The sequence below is a fragment of the Crinia signifera genome, chromosome 12, assembly GCF_055691185.1.
Source record: "Crinia signifera chromosome 12, ASM5569118v1, whole genome shotgun sequence".
Taxonomy (NCBI): domain Eukaryota; kingdom Metazoa; phylum Chordata; class Amphibia; order Anura; family Myobatrachidae; genus Crinia; species Crinia signifera.
Window position 1 is genome coordinate 57,329,949 of NC_139228.1, and position 19,344 is coordinate 57,349,292.

Consider the following 19,344-nt stretch of genomic DNA (forward strand, 5'->3'; position numbering starts at 1 on the left):
TCGAGAGATAAACCCTTTTATTTTGCTGATACAAGAAGCTGACACTCACTGTAATACAGAGGTGGAAGTCTCAGGCGGTCTCTGATAAACGTGCTCTCTCAGCCGGTAACTTGACATTCTGCAACATGTGGATATCTGGTAACACCAAGCTAGTCGCCGACTGATCCGGTACGTGTTGCGTTATGAAGACTGTGCTGGTAGTCTCTGCCACTTCACCACGGTCCCTTAGGGTAAAATACATGTGATTATTCTTAGTGGAGTCAAGTTTCTGTCTAAGTATGCTGCAACTTTATTGCCTCCCCCATAGGAGGGATGTTGTGTAATGTATCCTCACCCATAGGATGGATCTCTATATGTCACACAGGATGTTTCCCGACAAGGTGACTTTCAATGTGTCTTGGAGGGGATTAGTCCCAGGTGACCGGTTGGGGAAAGGGGTTATACAGTATTACCTGTGTGATCCCCAGTAACCGGCTGAAGAGAGGTATTATATTACCTGTGTGATTAATCCCAGGTGACTGGCTGGGGGGAGGGGTTATATTACCTGAGTGATTAATCCCAGGTGACTGGCTGGGGGGAGGGGTTATATTACCTGAGTGATTAATCCCAGGTGACTGGCTGGGGGGAGGGGTTATATTACCTGAGTGATTAATCCCAGGTGACTGGCTGGGGGGAGGGGTTATATTACCTGAGTAATTAATCCCAGGTGACTGGCTGGGGGGGAGGGGTTATATTACCTGAGTGATTAATCCCAGGTGACTGGCTGGGGGGAGGGGTTATATTACCTGAGTGATTAATCCCAGGTGACTGGCTGGGGGGAGGGGTTATATTACCTGAGTGATTAATCCCAGGTGACTGGCTGGGGGGAGGGGTTATATTACCTGAGTGATTAATCACAGGTGACTGGCTGGGGGGAGGGGTTATATTGCCTGTGTGATTAATCCCAGGTGACCGGCTGGGAAGAGGGGTTATATTGCCTGTGTGATTAATACCATGTAACTGGCTGAGGAGAGGGATTATATTACCTGTGTGATTAATCCCAGGTGACCGGCTGGGGGGAGGGGTTATATTACCTGTGTGATTAATCCCAGGTGACTGGCTGGGGGGAGGGGTTATATTACCTGTGTGATTAATCCGAGGTGACCGGCTGGGGGGAGGGGTTATATTACCAAGGAGAAGGTGATTACAGCGTGTGCATGATGTGTAATATAGAGTTAAGTGTCAGTGTGTGACTCTTGACACCTCACAAAGACGCATGGACCACTCACCTGGAACAATTCTCTTTCTCCTTCTTGTCTGCTGGGACCAGCGCGTTTCTCCATCCCGGAGTCCTTTTCCTAGTGAGGACACAGTAAACCTTTAACTAGATGCTCAACTTTTTAAAATGTCTATACAGCAAATAATAGGAACTAATGACAATAATCCCCAATAAAGTCCTGTGCCTATGATCAGACACATTACTGGGTGTTGATACCAGTATCTTCCAATTACTCTGTGGGGCTCTTGTGTAGTTTCATGGCGCCGTGCTACTTCCGGGTTCTACGTTCGCCCAACTATCTAAAATAAAGTAACTTAATTCCAAGTTCATTAGTTCATACCCCCACTATCCACGTTGGCATGGAGTTGATTTTAGATAGCGTGGCGAGCCACCGAGCCCGTAGCGTGGGCGAGTGAAGCGAGCCCCGCAAGGGGACTCCGATGCACGGCGCCATGAAACTACACAAGTACCCTCTGGGGTAGTCTACGCCATTATCACTTGTGGCATGGGGTCTCTAAGTGATTGCTGCCACTAACCTGATGACTGAACCGTTCATCTTCGCAAACAGCAGCCGCAACACTTTCTCCTTCTGCTCCCATGTCAGATCTCCGATGTCTATTCTCCCAGCCTGAACATGGGACCTGTGGCAAAAATATTTGTTGTGCGACAGTTGTAAAGGTGCGGTGGTGTTACAGGGAGATGTGTGTAGGTGGAGTAGCGCAGTGTTACAGGGAGATGTGTGTAGGTGGAGTAGCGCAGTGTTACAGGAAGGTGTGTACAGGTGGAGTAGCTCAGTGTGACAGGAAGGTGTGTAAAGGTGGAGTAGCGCAGTGTTACAGGAAGGTGTGTGCAGGTGGAGTAGCGCAGTGTTACAGGAAGGTGTGTGTAGGTGGAGTAGCGCAGTGTTACAGGAAGGTGTGTGCAGGTGGAGTAGCGCAGTGTTACAGGAAGGTGTGTGCAGGTGGAGTAGCGCAGTGTTACAGGAAGGTGTGTGCTGGTGGAGTAGCGCAGTGTTACAGGGAGTTGTGTGCAGGTGGAGTAGCACAGTGTTACAGGGAGAGGTGTGTGTAGGTGGAGTAGCGCAGTGTCTCACATCCGCCACCTTTGAACATCAGGAACACTGGTAGCACCAACAAACATCTGAGCAGCCCTATGTTGCCTTATGTCTGTCTCATCTAAGCCGCCGGGACCAGTCCAGCTCTGACAGGGGCCTAATTCAGTTGTATTTTTGCGTGAAATTATGAAACGACAACTGCTTTCACTGTCCGAGTCCCTCCCTATGCTGAATTCACTTCCCCGCACAGTTCATGGGGCCCCCACTATAGAATCCTTAAAAAAAAATACTCAAGACTTTCCTGTTTACTCAAGCATTTCCGTAATTTCCTTAAGAATCTCCATGCTCTCTGTAGTTTATGAAAAGCTTTTCTGTACTTCATTGTTCCTGTACTGTATTACGTTAATTCTATCTGTTATTCACCTTGAGTCCTACTGGAGAAAGAGCGATATACAAATAAAGTTATTATTGCAAACTACGGTAGGGCTGAGCAGTCTGGCAGTAAAGGCAGGCTCTGCGCTGCCATGTTTTTCAGAGGTGTTCTGCGAACAGTCTGTGCACACCTGCATTGCTGCACTGCTAAACTCATGTCGCCACCCCCCTGCCAGGAACTTACACTCCGATCACATTTTCCTGAATGTGACTGCAGTTTAAGGGTTCGGGCGCTGCACCCACCTCTGTATTAGGCCTTATCCCCAGGGATTACCATTTCTCTGCTTCCGTGAGGTCCTGGCTGACATCATTGGTGCTATGGTCCTTGTTATGGAACGTTCTGATCTTTGGGTACTGCTCCGTTCCTGCCGCTGCCTGGAGCATCCGGCTGTGGTATGCTGCCTGGGCCATCTTCTGATAATAGCTTCTGCTGGACTTAATCTCCTGCTTCACCTGCTCCAGGGCTTCTAGGAAGAAGCGTTCCACGTCCGTCCGCTCCTGCAGTATATTGTGGGAGAGCTTCTTTACACGGTTCAGCTCTCGGTCCTTCATCTCCAGCATCTTCTGCAGCTCCACTCGTTCTGCCTGGTCTGCAATCTGCATCCTGAGCTGCGACTTCTGCATGGCGCCCTCCTTCTCCAGAGTCGCTGTCTCCAGAGCGCGCTCCAGGGCCCTCACTGTCTGCTGTAACTCCTGTATGTGCGACTTCTTCTGAGATACCTGCAGGACCTTCTCCTGTACCAGCTGCTCATTGGTCTCCTGTGGCCAGAGATATGTCATTATAAGTATATTCTGTGACCACAGACTTCTTACAGATAGACCACTGAGAATATACACTAAGGGGGTCAATTTACTAAAATGGGAGTTCTACTGAATCTGGGAAGTTGCTCGTAGCAACCTGACTACTACTTCTATTTATTTATTTAGCTCCTTCTGGAAGATAATATAATCTGATTGTTGTCCATAGCAACATCCCATCTTCAATAGAATTCCCATCTTATTAAATTTACTCCTAGGTATCAAATAGTGGTATCCGGAGGGGATTGGTTTGAAATCCCGGCGGTCAAAATCCTGACGCGGAATCCCAACCGCCGAAATCCCGACAAGGGGGGGGGACGTGGATCACTGCGCTCACCACTAATTTATTCTCCCTCTATGGGTGTCCTGGACACCCACAGAGGGACAAAGTGCCGGGATTTTGGCAGGCGGACATCATATGGTGGACACATGAAAAAGTCGACATGAGTTTTTTTGGGATTTTTTTTCTTCCTCCTTGTACTTTTTTCCTATTTTGCCATCCAGGTTGGCTACAACTGGGGGCTTAATTCAGTATTGTTGTGACATTACACAAATTCTCAAAATGATGGTAGTCTGCGGGGGCATCCAACAAAGGGCAAGGCCGGATCTCCCCCCTGCCATAGCTATAGTGCTAGGGCTTTGCTGCATAATGAAGCACTCAAAAAACACCAGTAGGCCCCTGGTAGCCCCTCACGGGCACCATGTGGCATCATGCAGCTACCGCCCCCCCTCTTCCATGGGCCCTTAGGCTGCGGGGTGTTCCTTCTTTTATTGGACTTTTCGGTACTCTTTACCTAGAAGGGCGCCAGCGATTGAAATCGCGGTGATCGGGGGTAAAAATCGCGGTGATCGCGGTCATCGCGGGTAAATCGGGATGGCCGCGATGACCGCGATCACCGCGATTTTCCCATAGGGAACAATGTTAAAACGGCAGATTGACCGCGATTTTACTGTTAAATGCCTCAATGGACCCGATTTGGGGCCAAATAGGCCAAATTAACCCTTAAATGTCCCCCCAAATTTTTAACGCCACCCCACGATCCACGCCAACCCGAAGCGTGGCGAGCGCAGCGAGCCCGCGAGGGGCGGCGGTACGCGTCCTCCGACCTTTTCATGCCCTACTATCCACTAGGGCGTGGTGTGAGAATATAATAGTGTGGCGAGCGCAGCGAGCCCGAAGCGTAGCGAGCGCAGCGGATACCTTCACAGGTAGACGCGTCCCCTCGCGGGCTTCACAGGTGTCCGCCTCGCCACGGACACCTGTGAAGCCCGCGAGGGGACGCGCATAACTGTGAAGGTATCCGCGTCCCCTCGCGGGGCTCGCCACGCTTCGGGCTCGGTGGCTCGCTGCGCTCGCCACACTATTATATTCTCACACCACGCCCTAGTGGATAGTAGGGCATGAAAAGGTCGGAGGACGCGTACCGCCGCCCCTCGCGGGCTCGCTGCGCTCGCCACGCTTCGGGTTGGCGTGGATCGTGGGGTGGCGTTAAAAATTTGGGGGGACATTTAAGGGTTAATGGGCTCTGTGGCCCATTTAACATTGATTCCTATGGCCAAATCGGGTGGATTGAGGCATTTAACAGTAAAATCGGGTCCATCGCGCCTTTTAACATTGATTCCTATGGGAAATCGTGAGCATCGCGTCGCGGGCATCGCGGGTACATTTATGGCCGGCCGCGACGCAACCGACACGATTTCCATGTTTAACATTGGTTTCAATGGGAAATCGCGGGCATCGCGTCGGTCGCGTCGCGGCCATACATAAATGTACCCGCGATGACCGCGACGGGCGCCCTTCTAGGTAAAGAGTACCGACTTTTCCATACTTTTACTATCCACTTTGATGGCAACTGGGAACGGTAACGTGGCCTGAAACATGGACAGTGGAATGTGCCATGCCGTTGGTTTGCATTACACTAACCAGGCATCTATTTGCTGAAATCTACAAACTGATACCAAAAAAAAGTGAACAAACATATGTCGACCAATTCACATGTCAACCATTTGCTGTGGGAACGTTCCTATAGTCGGATCCCAGACCGTTTTCGCACAGCTTGACTGTAACTTGACACTCGGAATTCACTGTTCCGGCTGTCGAGTGTTGGAAAGTGGGCGTGTCAGCGAATTCAGCCGCAGATTGTCGACAAATGTCTGTGAATTTGACATCCACGGCCGTTTTCGACAAAACAGATTCAACTTGTTTTAATGTCGGATCTGTTTTGTTGTAATCTGCCTTCAATGCTGTCGGAAATAGTGTCCCTTAGACTTTGTAGACCTTTTGCACGTCGACATTTGGTATCGACTTATTGATTGTAATGATCACTCAGTGTGTTCCCAGCTTGAGCATCAGAAAGACAAATAATATAGAGCTGGATTCCTGCTGTTTGCATTACATTCAACACTAATCCTCCTTAATCCATTTATAACACCAAACAAATCTCTGATACAGCCACAATAATGCACCAGAAGTACTCATGACCCTATAAAGTGAGGCAATCCTATGAATAAAACACACATATAAAATGATCTATCGCCAATAAATCAAATAATATTTTATTACACTACAACTGTGGCGACGACAAGAGCATAATAAAGGAATAAAACAATTATAATTGTCAGAGAATAGCAAATGTCAATTCCCAGACCCATAAATGTAGAGAGAATGTAATGATCTGATATGCAAATAGAGCGCTTCTTGGGAACAACACAGTTACGCACTTTGCAGCTCTAGTGATGAACCAAGATACCCAATATATCCCAGCTACCACATCATCGGTCGCCATGTAACATTCAGCCACAACAATGTCCTACACATCACCTTTTTCTCAGTAATATTTAAAGGTAAAATCAGAAGAGGTTACAGTGGCGAAACGCGTTATGTATGGATATTTGCCTGCTCAAAGATTATCACGTTTCGTCACTCATGGAATAGCAATTTCTTCCTATGTAATACCACGCCAGACTACATACTGTAAATCACACATGTAATGCTATCTGTAATTCCTCAATACAACTTTGTATAAGGAATTCAGCCTGTGAAGGATAATCTGCCGTACATTTTGCCCAACCAATCATAATCAGGCTTAGTGCACTGCAGGCTGTGAGTGGCTGGCCATCTCACTTTTCTCCGCCCACAACCATGTGATGCAATGCAGGCACACCTTGTAAAGGAGTCTGCTCAAAGGCGTGCACTTGCATAAATAAGTTTATTGGTTGATATATATGTACGGACCCATCTGTGACTAGCCGGGCCCTCTCTACACTTGGCCTCGTGCTTACATCACCTCCTGCTACCTTGTCAGTATACACGAATGGAAGGTGAATGAGAAATAAACACTTCACCTTTTCCAGCACCAGTTGTTTCATTTTGGCCTGAAGTTGGGTGACGCTCTTCTGTAGATCACGGGCCTCGCTCACGTGATAGGAAAGGGCTTCTTTCAGGCGCACGTTCTCCTTAAAGACAGATCTCCCGGCCTCACCTACGTGTCTGTAGTCACAACCACATCAAGTAAATGGTCAACTGATTGCACACTGCACACACATACCATAAAGCATCTACCAACAGCCAAATATAGTGATCTGTAATGTTACTTAATCCACACGTGTGCCTGCTGATCACAGTGGTGGGAAGCACAGATCGACAGCGGTGGGGAAGGACAACTCTATAGTGGTCACACAGTGGTGGGAAGCGAAGATCGACAGCGGTCATACAGCGAGGGGAAGGGCATCTCTATAGCGGTCACACAGTAAGGGAAAGGTCAGCTCTATAACGGTCACACAGTGAGGGGAAGGGCAGCTCTATAGCGGTCACACAGTGAGGGGAAGGTCAGCTCTATAACGGTCACACAGTGAGGGGAAGGGCAGCTCTATAGCGGTCACACAGTGAGGGGAAGGGCAGCTCTATAGCGGTCACACAGTGAGGGGAAGGGCAGCTCTATAGCGGTCACACAGTGAGGGGAAGGGCAGATCTATAGCGGTCACACAGTGAGGGCAAGGGCAGCTCTATAGCGGTCACACAGTGAGGGGAAGGGCAGCTCTATAGCGGTCACACAGTGAGGGGTAGGGCAGCTCTATAGCAGTCACACAGTGCGGGGGAATGGCAGCTCTATAGTGGTCATACAGTGAGGGGAAGGGCAGCTCTATAGCGGTCACACAGTGGTGAGAAGGGAAGCTCTATAGCGGTCACACAGTGAGGGGAAGGACAACTATAGTGGTCACACAGTGAGGGGAAGGGCAGATCTATAGCAGTCACACAGTGAGGGGAAGGGCAGCTCTATAGCGGTCACACAGTGAGGGGAAGAGCAGCTCTATAAAGGTCACACAGTGAAGGGAACGGAAGCTCTATAGCGGTCACACAGTGAAGGGAACGGCAGCTCTATAGCGGTCACACAGTGAGGGGAAGGGCAGCTCTATAGCGGTCACACATTGAGGGGAAGGGCAGCTCTATAGCGGTCACACAGTGATGGGAAGGGCAGCTCTATAGCGGTCACACAGTGATGGGAAGGGCAGCTCTATAGTGGTCACACAGTGAGGGGAAGGGCAGCTCTATAGCGGTCACACAGTGAGGGGAAGGGCAGCTCTATAGCGGTCACACAGTGAGGGGAAGGGTAGCTCTATAGCGGTCACACAGTGAGGGGAAGGGCAGCGCTATAGCGGTCACACAGTGAGGGGAAGGGCAGCTCTATAGCAGTCACACAGTGGTGAGAAGGGAAGCTCTATAGCGGTCACACAGTGAGGGGAAGGGCAGCTCTATAGCAGTCACACAATGATGAGAAGGGAAGCTCTATAGCGGTCACACAGTGAGGGGAAGGGCAGCTCTATAGCGGTCACACAGTGGTGAGAAGGGTAGCTCTATAGCGGTCACACAGTGAGGGGAAGGGCAGCTCTATAACGGTCACACAGTGGTGAGAAGGGAAGCTCTATAGCGGTCACACAGTGAGGGGAAGGGCAGCTCTATAGCGGTCACACAGCGGTGAGAATTCCCTTCTCTATCGTGGTCACACAGTGAGGGGAAGGGCAGCTCTATAGCGGTCACACAGTGGTGAGAAGGGAAGCTCTATAGCGGTCACACAGTGGTGAGAATTCCCTTCTTTATCGTGGTCACACAGTGAGGGGAAGGGCAGCTCTATTGCGGTCACACAGTGAGGGGAAGGGCAGCTCTATAGCGGTCACACAGGGAGGGGAAGGGCAGCTCTATAGCAGTCACACAGTGAGGGGAAGGGCAGCTCTATAGCGGTCACACAGTGAGGGGAAGGGCAGCTCTATAGCGGTCACACAGTGATGGGAAGGGCAGCTCTATAGCGGTCACACAGTGATGGGAAGGGCAGCTCTATAGCGGTCACACAGTGAGGGGAAGGGCAGATCTATAGCGGTCACACAGTGATGGGAAGGGCAGCTCTATAGCGGTCACACAGTGATGGGAAGGGCAGCTCTATAGCGGTCACACAGTGATGGGAAGGGCAGCTCTATAGCGGTCACACAGTGAGGGGAAGGGCAGATCTATAGCGGTCACACAGTGATGGGAAGGGCAGCTCTATAGCGGTCACACAGTAATGGGAAGGGCAGCTCTATAGCAGTCACACAGTGAGGGGAAGGGCAGCTCTATAGCGGTCACACAGTGAGGGGAAGGGCAGCTCTATAGCGGTCACACAGTGATGGGAAGGGCAGCTCTATAGTGGTCACACAGTGAGGGGAAGGACAGCTCTATAGCGGTCACACAGTGAGGGGAAGGGCAGCTCTATAGCGGTCACAGTGAGGGGAAGGGCAGCTCTATAGCGGTCACACAGTGAGGGGAAGGGCAGCTCTATAGCGGTCACAAAGTGATGGTAAGGGCAGATCTATAGTGGTCACACAGTGAGGGGAAGGGCAGCTCTATAGCGGTCACACAGTGAGGGGAAGGGCAGCTCTATAGCGGTCACACAGTGAGGGGAAGGGTAGCTCTATAGCGGTCACACAGTGAGGGGAAGGGCAGCGCTATAGCGGTCACACAGTGAGGGGAAGGGCAGCTCTATAGCAGTCACACAGTGGTGAGAAGGGAAGCTCTATAGCGGTCACACAGTGAGGGGAAGGGCAGCTCTATAGCAGTCACACAGTGGTGAGAAGGGAAGCTCTATAGCGGTCACACAGTGAGGGGAAGGGCAGCTCTATAGCAGTCACACAATGGTGAGAAGGGAAGCTCTATAGCGGTCACACAGTGAGGGGAAGGGCAGCTCTATAGCGGTCACACAGTGGTGAGAAGGGTAGCTCTATAGCGGTCACACAGTGAGGGGAAGGGCAGCTCTATAGCGGTCACACAGTGGTGAGAAGGGAAGCTCTATAGCGGTCACACAGTGAGGGGAAGGGCAGCTCTATAGCGGTCACACAGCGGTGAGAATTCCCTTCTCTATCGTGGTCACACAGTGAGGGGAAGGGCAGCTCTATAGCGGTCACACAGTGGTGAGAAGAGAAGCTCTATAGCGGTCACACAGTGGTGAGAATTCCCTTCTTTATCGTGGTCACACAGTGAGGGGAAGGGCAGCTCTATAGCGGTCACACAGTGAGGGGAAGGGCAGCTCTATTGCGGTCACACAGTGAGGGGAAGGGCAGCTCTATAGCGGTCACACAGTGAGGGGAAGGGCAGCTCTATAGCAGTCACACAGTGAGGGGAAGGGCAGCTCTATAGCGGTCACACAGTGAGGGGAAGGGCAGCTCTATAGCGGTCACACAGTGGGCCTTATTTTGGTTCATTCTTTCTGACAAAATCCTTCTTAGATGGGCAAAACCATGTGCACTGCAGGTGGGGCAGGTGTTACTTGTGCAGAGAGAATTAGATTTGGGTGGGGTTTTACTTCAAAGTGAGATCTATATTGCAGTGTAAAAATAAAGCAGTCAGTATTTTCCCTGCACAGAAACAAAATTACTCACCCAAATCTAATTCTCTCTGCACATGTTACATCTGCCCCCCTGCAGTGCACATGGTTTTGTCCATCTAAGAAGGATTTTGTCAGAAAGAATGAACCAAAATAAGGCCCAGTGAGGGGAAGGGCAGCTCTATAGCGGTCACACAGTGAGGGGAAGGGCAGCTCTATAGCGGTCACACAGTGAGGGGAAGGGCAGCTCTATTGCGGTCACACAGTGAGGGGAAGGGCAGCTCTATAGCGGTCACACAGTGAGGGCAGATCTATAGCAGTCACACAATCTTGCATGTCTTCATATTTTATATTCTAATATTCTGGATATAATCAGGGCTTTGTCCTTACATGACGGCTTCGGTGTGAGCATTCTCAGTGAGCATTATGATCTTCTTCTCTGCTTCCTTTTCCAGACGTTGCTGAGGAATAAATTCACTGAACACATTAAATCCAGTATAAGAATAATTTCACACTGTAACACAGAACTGTGGACAGAACAGGAGAACAGGAGATTCCTTGGTTTAGTGATGAGAAGAGGCTGGCCCAATATAATGCTAAATTCCACCTACAAATGCCCACAGCTAGCCATCGCTGGCTCTGATCACACGGAGGGCTCGCACATATGCACTGCAGACCGTGCGCATGCGTAGCTCTCTGATAATCTCTGTGATTTTTTGGCCCAGTGAAGGGGGCTGAATTAGCCCCAGTGTGTGTGTGTGTGTGTGTGTGTCTTGCAGAAATTGCCCATGTGCACAGTTACTTGCTTTTATTTGCTTTTACTTCCAAATAAGAATCAGTAGCAAGTAAGAAGCAGCAATGTATGGACAATCTATCGGGCTTTCCTTTGGAGGTGACACACGGAGATGGTATGTCATATAAGTGTTTTATGGGAATGTCGAGGGTATGTTGCTGAATTGTCTGCATACACAGATGTACAATCACCCTTCTTGGATGGAGAATCTGCACCTGCTCTAGAGCTGTGTGACCCATGGTGACATCCAAGGATCCGGCATTACAGCATCTGTAAATGCAGGAGTTTCAGACCTTGCACAGTGGGACACACGCTGCTCACCAGGGAACCTCTCTGTAGCAGAATTTGCATAGACTTCTAAATGCGCAATTACCAAAAGATGCAGCTGCATCCCGCTGAGAATCGTGTCCAGCATCTCATGTAAATGGAGGTTTGCCAGAACACAGAAAAGGCTAGATATACTAGTTAGGTATAATCAGGGCTATTTTTCAGCAGGCTCCAGCAGGAACTGAGGCCCTTATTCTAGTTCACTCTTTCTGACAAAATATTTCTTAGATGGACAAAACCATGGGCCTTATTCTGGTCGGTGCGGACGGAGCCGAATATGCGGCCAGGACCGTGCGTCCTAAACCCCGCCTTTCGTACGGATCGCTCACTCCGTCCGAATGGGGTAAGAAGCTGTCCGAACGGACCGCAAGTGTATTTCTCATGAATACACCTCCTCCATCTAAGGGAACCTCCCCCATCATTCGATGGTCGCAGACCATCGAATGCAGGACCGAGTGGTCAGGCATCTCCCGCAACCTCAGACTACACGGGCATTTCTCCGTGCAAAAGCAGGGATCTGGGCGGGCAGCTGACATCAGGCAATGTCATATGTCCGCCCCCTACACGTGCGTCACGACCGCATTACCATACAGACGCCCAGCGTTTTCATGGGAACGCCCATGAAACGCGGGGTGTAAACATATGGTAATGAGCCCAAACAGCCCTTCAAGCCCCTCTCCTCCCCCTGTTCGTAGTGTAAACATTTCATGCGGATTTTGGACGTGCGTCCCGTTCGCACATGCGCAGAGACGCCTCTGCACATGCACAGACACAAAACATCGGCGGACCGACCGCACGCGGACATTACCGCACCAACCAGAATAAGGGCCCATGTGCACTGCAGGTGAGGCAGGTGTAAAACCCCACCCAAATCTAATTATCTCTGCACAAGTAACACCTGCCTCACCTGCAGTGCACATGGTTTTGTCCATCTAAGAAATATTTTGTCAGAAAGAGTGAACTAGAATAAGGGCCTCAGTTCCTGCTGGAGCCTGCTGAAAAATAGCCCTGGGTATAATGATGCTCTAAAGATAAGGTAAGGTAAAGTCCTGAATGAATGTATGTCAGTTTTAGGGATGAGTTTCGGGTGCGGGCCCCCTGGGTTAGGGTGCGAGGCCCAATGGGTTAGGGTGGCCTGGTTGCTATGGGGGCATCACATTGTAATACTTGATCTAGAACTTTTTGTACCATGTTGTGCCTAATGCCGTACGCGTCTTACCTTCTCCTGAAGGATGCGTCTCTCCATACTGGCCAGAGCTTCTTCATGGTCCTTGTTAGCTCGGAGAAGGCTATCCTTAATCTGTAAAGAAGTGACATTTAGGTAGAATAGGCACCAGAGCTAAGTGGTCATCCATGACACAGGGGGGAAGGGATGATGGGTCACCTGGTCCAGCTCCCTCTCCAGCTCCGGCTTACGTCTGCGGAATTCCTTCATCAGCTTAAGCTCTGACACAAGGATCTGCATCTCTGACCCTTTCTGGGCACATTTCTCTTCCAGATCAGAGACCTGTTTTCTGTGTGTTGTCACCTATGAAAGGACGCAAGTGCAGAACATTACACATAGGAAGCAAATGGGATTCATGAAATACGTCCCCCGAAGAACTGCACCCCCACATACAGGACATGTGTTCTCTGAGAGGTACATTTAAGGGTTATGTGCACAGAGGAAGACTGCATTCATTTGACCATAGAGAAAGAGCGAATCCATGGAACCATAGAGGAAGAGTGCATCTATGGGACCATAGAGGAAGAGTGCATCCGTGCGATCATAGAGGGAGGATGCATCCATGGAACAATAGAGGAAGAGTGCATCCATGGAACCATAGAGGAAGAGTGCATCCGTGCGACCATAGAGGAAGGGTGCATCCGTGCGATCATAGAGGGAGGATGCATCCATGGAACAATAGAGGAAGAGCGCATCCATGGAACCATAGAGAAAGAGCGAATCCATGGAACCATAGAGGAAGAGTGCATCTATGGGACCATAGAGGAAGAGTGCATCCGTGCGACCATAGAGGGAGGGTGCATCCATGGAATCATAGAAGAAGAGTGCATCCGTGCGACCATAGAGGGAGGGTGCATCCGTGCGACCATAGAGGAAGGGTGCATCCGTGCGACCATAGAGGAAGAGTGCATCCATGGAACCATAGAAGAAGAGTGCATCCATGGAACCATAGAGGAAGAGTGCATCCGTGCGACCATAGTGGAAGAGTGCATCCATGGAACCATAGAGGAAGAGTGCATCCGTGCGACCATAGAGGGAGGTTGCATCTGTGCGACCATAGAGGAAGGGTGCATCCGTGCGACCATAGAGGAAGGGTGCATCCGTGCGACCAAAGAGGAAGGTTGCAACCATGCGCCCACAGAGGAAGGTTGCATCCGTGTGACCATAGAGGAAATTTGCATCCATATGACCATAGTGGAAGAGTGCATCCATGCGACCATAGAGGAAGAGTGCATTAATTTAGCCATAGAACAAAGGGTGCATCCATGCAACCATAAAAGAAGGTTGCATCCATGCGATCATAGAGGAAAGGTTCATCCATGCGATCAAAGAGGCATGGTGCATCCGTGCGATCAAAGAGGCAGAGTGCGTCTTTGCGACCAAAAGAAGTGTGTTTATGTGTTATATACCCACCAGCCTCTCTTTGTCTTCTTCCGCCAGTTTCTTCTCTGCTACCAATTGTTGCTTCAATGTCTCAATCTTTAAGGAAGTAAACAACAAACAGTATGACAACCGTAGGTCCTAAAAACTCACCATCAGTAATGTTAGTAGGAGGAAGAGCTGCCAGAAGCAAAAATAATGCAAATATCTGACACGGAGGGTAGAAGAGCTGTAGAAAATCGAAATAGGGGCAGTAGAAATGTAGAACAGCCTATTAGATGGTTAATAATGCAGCAATCAGAATTTGAGATGTAGAGTCCCAAAATAGGGGCAGTTGAGACGTGAGATCACACAGTGAAAACTTTGAACCACACTGTAGGGGCAGTAGAGATTCCAGGACCCCACAGTAGGATAGTAGAAATGTAGAATCATACAGTAGGGGTAGTAGAGACTTAGAACACCATGATAGGGGCAGTAGAGATGTAGAACAACAAGATTGGGGCAGTGGAGAAGTAGAACCACACGGTAGGGACAGAAAAGACGTAGAGGCACACAGTAAGGGCAGTAGTGATCTGGAACCCCACAGTAGAGACAGAAGAGAAGTACAACCACACAGTAGGGGCAGTAGAGAAGTAGAACCCAATCGTAGAGCCAGTAGAGATGTAGAAACACACAATAGTCTTAGTAGAGATGTAGAACCCCAAAGTAGGTTCAGTAAAGATGTAGAACCCAGCATTAGGAGCAGTAGAGATGTAGAACCAATCAGTAGTGGTAGTAGAGATGTAGAACCTCATAGTGGGTGTAGATGTAGAACCCTACAGTAGGATAGAAGAGACTTAGAACCCCACAGTACGGCCAGTAGAGATGTAGAACCACACAGTAGGAGCAGTAGAGACGTAAAACCACACAGTAGGGGCAGTAGAGATGTAGAACCATATAGAAGGGGCAGTAGAGATGTAGATCCACACCGTAACAGCAGTAGAGATGAAGAACCCCACAGTAGGAGCAATAGAGATGTAGAACCACACCGTAGGAGCAGTAGAGACATGGAACCACACAGAAGGGGTAGTAGAGATGTAGAACCACACTGTAGGAGCATCAGAGAAGTAGAACCACACAGTAGGGGCATTAGAGATGTAGAACCATACAGTAGGAGCAGTAGAGACATGAAACCATACAGTAGGAGCAGTAGAGATGTAGAACCCCGCAGTAGGAGCAGTAGAGATGTAGAATCATACAGTAGGAGCAGTAGAGACGTAGAACCACACCGTAGGAGCAGTAGAGATGTAGAACCAAACAGTAGGGGCAGTAGAGATGTAGAACCATACAGTAGGAGCAGTAGAGATCTAGAACCATACAGTAGGAGCAGTAGAGATGTAGAAACACACAGTAGGGGCAGTAAAGATGTAGAACCACACAATAGGGGCAGTAAAGATGTAGACATCCCACAGTAGGAGCAGTACAGATGTCCAACCCCACAGTAGGGGTAGTAGAGATGAAGAACCCCATAGTGGGCACAGTAGATGTACAACTACACAGTTGGAGCAGTAGAGACGTAGAACCCCACAGTACATAGGTATGACCAAACTAGATTTTATTGGCACAACCATGAATAGAGGAGAACAGGGCTTGTTACAAACTGTAGGGATTATGATCTCTCTGCCGCCAGTAGGGCTCTATAAAAGTGAAGATAACGAGGGATAAAGCAGAAACTTAGACCAGAGTGAGGACAGCTGAGGGCTACCAGTTCATCTTTTTCCATGTCCTGCCTCTTCATAAACCCAATGACATCCAGCATGTCCTTCTCCAGCTGATACTGGTTGTTGGTCAGCTGCTCGTTGTTACGGGCCAGGGAGCGGGCGGCATCCCGGTACTCTGATCTGGAGAATTCAGTGGCCTTCAGCCTGGACTCCCACAAGGACACATTTGCCTTCGCTCTCTCTGCTTCCTGCTGTTTATCCACTTTACCTTCATGTTTTCCAGCTTTCTTCTTCCTGTTTAGAGAACACTGTGATAATAGATTTGCAGAAATACAGTATTCCCAGGTAGATGTGATTGTGTCCTGAGGAGCTGTGACATCTTTACCAACCTTAGCGACCTCTTACGCCCATGCAGGAGGGAGCAGTGTTAGTGGGGCACAGTGTTAGTAGGGAGCAGTGTTAGTGGGGCACACAATTAGGAGGGAGCAGTGTTAGTGGGGTGCAGTGTTAGTAGGGAGCAGTGTTAATGGGGCACAAAATTAGGAGGGAGCAGTGTAACGTGGGTGCAGTGTTAGTAGCAAGCAGTGTTAGTGGGGAACAGAATTAGGAGGGAGCATTGTTAGTGGGGCCCAGTGTTAGTGGGGCACAGAATTAGGGGGGAGAAGTGTTAGTAGGGATCAGTGTTAGTGGGTCCCAGAATTAGAAGGGAGCAGTGTTAGTGGGACACAGCATTAGGAGAGAGCAGTGTTAGTGGGTCCCAGTGTTAGAAGAGAGCAGTGTTAGTAGGGCAAAGTGCTTGTAGGGAGCAGTGTTATTGGGGAGCAGCATTATGTGAGAGCAGTGTTAGTGGGGCACAGTGTTAGGAGAGAGCAGTGTTAGTGGGGCAAAGTGTTTGTAGGAGGCAGTCTTATTGGCCCTATCACTGTTAGGAGGGAACAGTGATAGGGCTCAGTGTTAGTAGGGAGTAGTGTTAGTGGGGCACTGTGTTAGTAGGGAGAAGTGTTAGTGGAGCACAGCATTATGAGAGAGCAGTGTTAGGAGAGAGCAGTGTTAGTGGGGTGTAGTGTGAGTGGGGCACTGTGTTAGTGGGGTGTAGTGTTAGTGGGTTACAGTGTTAGGAGGGAGCAGTGTTATTAGGGCACAGTGGGGTAGATTTATTAAGCTCGGTGAAGTGATAAACTGTCTGGATTTTATCACCGGCCAATCAGCTACTACCTGTCATTTTTCAAACCAAGCCTGTAACTTCACAGGTAGGAGCTGATTAGTCGGTGATAAAATCCAGACAGTTTATCACTTCACCGAGCTTAATAAATCTACCCCAGTGTTAGTAGTGTCAGTAACAGTAGGGAGTAGCAACAGTAGGTGGCAGTGTTAGTGGAGGCAGTAACAGTAGGCATAAGGAACAGTAGGGGTCAAGGTAAGTGGAGGCATTGCTAGTGGTGAGGGGCAGTAACAGTAGGGAGCAGTGCAAATAGGGAGCAGAAACAGTAGGGGGGAAGTACCTGAAGGGAGCAGTGTTAGTGGGGGCAGTAACAGTAGGGAGAAGTGTTAGTGGGGGCAGTAACAGTAGGGGGCAGTAACAATAGAGAGCAGTGTTAGTGGGGGCAGTACAGCAGGGAGCAGTGTTTGTAGGGAGTAGGAACAGTAGGGGGCAGTGTAAGTAGGGGGAAGTAACAGTAGGGAGCAGTGTTTGTAGGGAGCAAGAACAGTAGGGGGCAGTATTGGTGGGGCATTTCTAGTGGAGGGGGGCACAGGCACCTCTTTCCTTTCTTGCCCCGGGGCGCCTTCCTCCGGATCACTGCCATAGACCAGACAGTGCTGTCCTATCCCTGTTGTTACAGAACGTGTTTACACTCGGCTCTGGCAGTTACCATGGGAACGGTCACTGTAACCTAACTCTGGGCATCATGTGTCCGGAAGCGGAAGTGCCTTGCAGCGATAGACACCGGCCGGCTCGCCTCCTACTCCCAGTGTAGGTAGTGAGTGCAGCCACAGGTGAGGTGCCAGTCACATGATATCCGGAGATTCTGCACCTACTGTAACAGGGACCACAGAGGGATAGCTATATTGGGATTTATTTACTGGTTTACATATCCTGACAGCCTTGCCTGTTAACTGTCAGAGAGTGAGGAAGTATTATTAGTCTGCAGTGATATTCTGAGTGCCTGCCCTGCTAACTGTCAGAGTGTGAGGAAGTATTATTAGTCTGCAGGGATATCCTGAGTGCCTGCCCTGATATTTGTTGTAAGGGAGGGATATTTATACTGTATTGCTGGAAATATCCCGAGAACCTGCACTTTGTGAGAGTAGATGGCTATATATATTATGATGTATTCCGGGATAGCCCAAGATCTGGGAGGTGTTGAATATACAGCCAGGAATATAGGGATATTCTGAGAGCCTGCACCAATAATTGCGGGAGGGTAGAACTATATAGCTAGGAATACAGGGATATCCTGAACTGATAATAGTGTGAGGGGAAAGGTATATATTATTTCAGGAATATCCTGAAACCCTGCAATGATAATAGTGTGAGGGCAGGTAAGCATACTTGCCTACCCGACCCTCTCCATGAGAGAGAAAATGGTCTGTTCCTGGACTTCTCTGGTAATGTATGATTGCCATCACCTATGGTGAAACAACTTTCTTATCAATTACCTAGCTCACCATAGGTGATGGTAATCCTACTAATTACCAGGGAAGACCAGGAATAGAGCATTTTCTCCCTCATGGAGAGGGTCAGGTAGGCAAGTATGCAGGTATGTATATTAAGTAATATAGGGCTATCCTGACAGCCTGCACTGATAATTCTGAGAGTTCAACCGGCATCCTGCAACTCTGGCGAACTCAGATGCTATTTCAGATGACCCTATTTATTACGTTTCTTATATAGCGCAACATATTCCGTTACGCTTTACAAATCATACCTCCCAACATTTACCTCTCCAGGAGGGACACAATGCTCCGCTCCTGCACTTCACCTCCTAATGTATGATTGCTATCACCTGTGTTGAAGCACCTTTCTTATCAATTAACCTGTTCAACACAGATGAGGGTAATCCTACATTAAGAAGAAAGTCCAGGCGCAGAGCATTGTGTTCCTCCTGGAGAGGGTCATGTTGGGAGGTATGACAAAGGAGACAGTGATACAACAAACTGGGTATTTACAGACAGTCAAAGGTATGAGGGCCCTGCTTACAATCTATAGGGAAATGCATACCTCCCAACATGACCCTCTCCAGGAGGAACACAATGCTCTGCTCCTGGACTTCCCTCTTAATGTATAATTGCCAGCACCTGTGTTGAACTGGTTAATGGATAAGAAAGGTGTTTCACCACAGGTGCTGGCAATCATACATTAAGAGGAAAGTCCAGGAGCAGAGCATTGTGTCCCTCCTGGAGGGGGTCATGTTGGGAGGTATGGAAATGGGCATTGATACACAAGGATAGATATTCTTTATTGCATAAAGTCCAACAGAATGCAAAGGTTCCTGGTCTGCTGTAAGATACGGTGACCCAGCAGTTT

General features: G+C 49.2%; 2 protein-coding genes across 7 annotated transcripts in view; one reads left to right on the plus strand and one right to left on the minus strand.

Annotated features, from left to right (window-relative positions):
* BBOF1 (basal body orientation factor 1) lies at positions 1-18,066 on the minus strand. Of its 3 annotated transcripts, XM_083167094.1 has the most exons (11): positions 17,577-18,064; positions 15,863-16,112; positions 14,152-14,217; positions 12,898-13,041; positions 12,733-12,813; positions 10,784-10,854; positions 6,888-7,032; positions 3,019-3,503; positions 1,795-1,899; positions 1,269-1,337; positions 1-224 (listed from the first exon to the last, which is right to left on the minus strand). In XM_083167094.1, the coding sequence occupies exons 1-11, from the start codon at positions 17,621-17,623 to the stop codon at positions 71-73; spliced, it is 1,617 nt and encodes a 538-aa protein (XP_083023220.1). In that variant the 5' UTR covers positions 17,624-18,064; the 3' UTR covers positions 1-70. The 3 variants fall into 3 exon arrangements, with proteins under 3 accessions (XP_083023220.1, XP_083023221.1, XP_083023222.1); XM_083167095.1 differs by lacking the exon at positions 14,152-14,217 and having other exon boundaries at positions 17,577-18,065; XM_083167096.1 differs by lacking the exons at positions 1-224; positions 1,269-1,337; positions 1,795-1,899 and adding an exon at positions 1,930-2,746 and having other exon boundaries at positions 17,577-18,066.
* The window catches only part of ENTPD5 (ectonucleoside triphosphate diphosphohydrolase 5 (inactive)), a 13,921-nt gene continuing 12,263 nt past the window's right edge, over positions 17,687-19,344 (plus strand). For all 4 annotated transcript variants that reach the window (XM_083167100.1, XM_083167103.1, XM_083167098.1 and 1 more), the window contains exon 1: positions 17,687-17,813. The gene's annotated coding sequence lies outside the window, so the exon portion shown is untranslated. The remainder of the gene's footprint in view (positions 17,814-19,344) is intronic.

Coding starts and splice junctions, on each gene's coding strand:
- BBOF1 (XM_083167094.1), bottom strand. CDS start 17,623: ATGGCAGTGATCCGGAGGAAGGCGCCCCGGGGCAAGAAAGGAAAGAG. Junction 14,218..15,862: donor ACATGGAAAAAGATGAACTG/GTAGCCCTCAGC, acceptor ACTTCCTTAAAG/ATTGAGACATTGAAGCAACA. Junction 12,814..12,897: donor TGGAGAGGGAGCTGGACCAG/GTGACCCATCAT, acceptor ACTTCTTTACAG/ATTAAGGATAGCCTTCTCCG.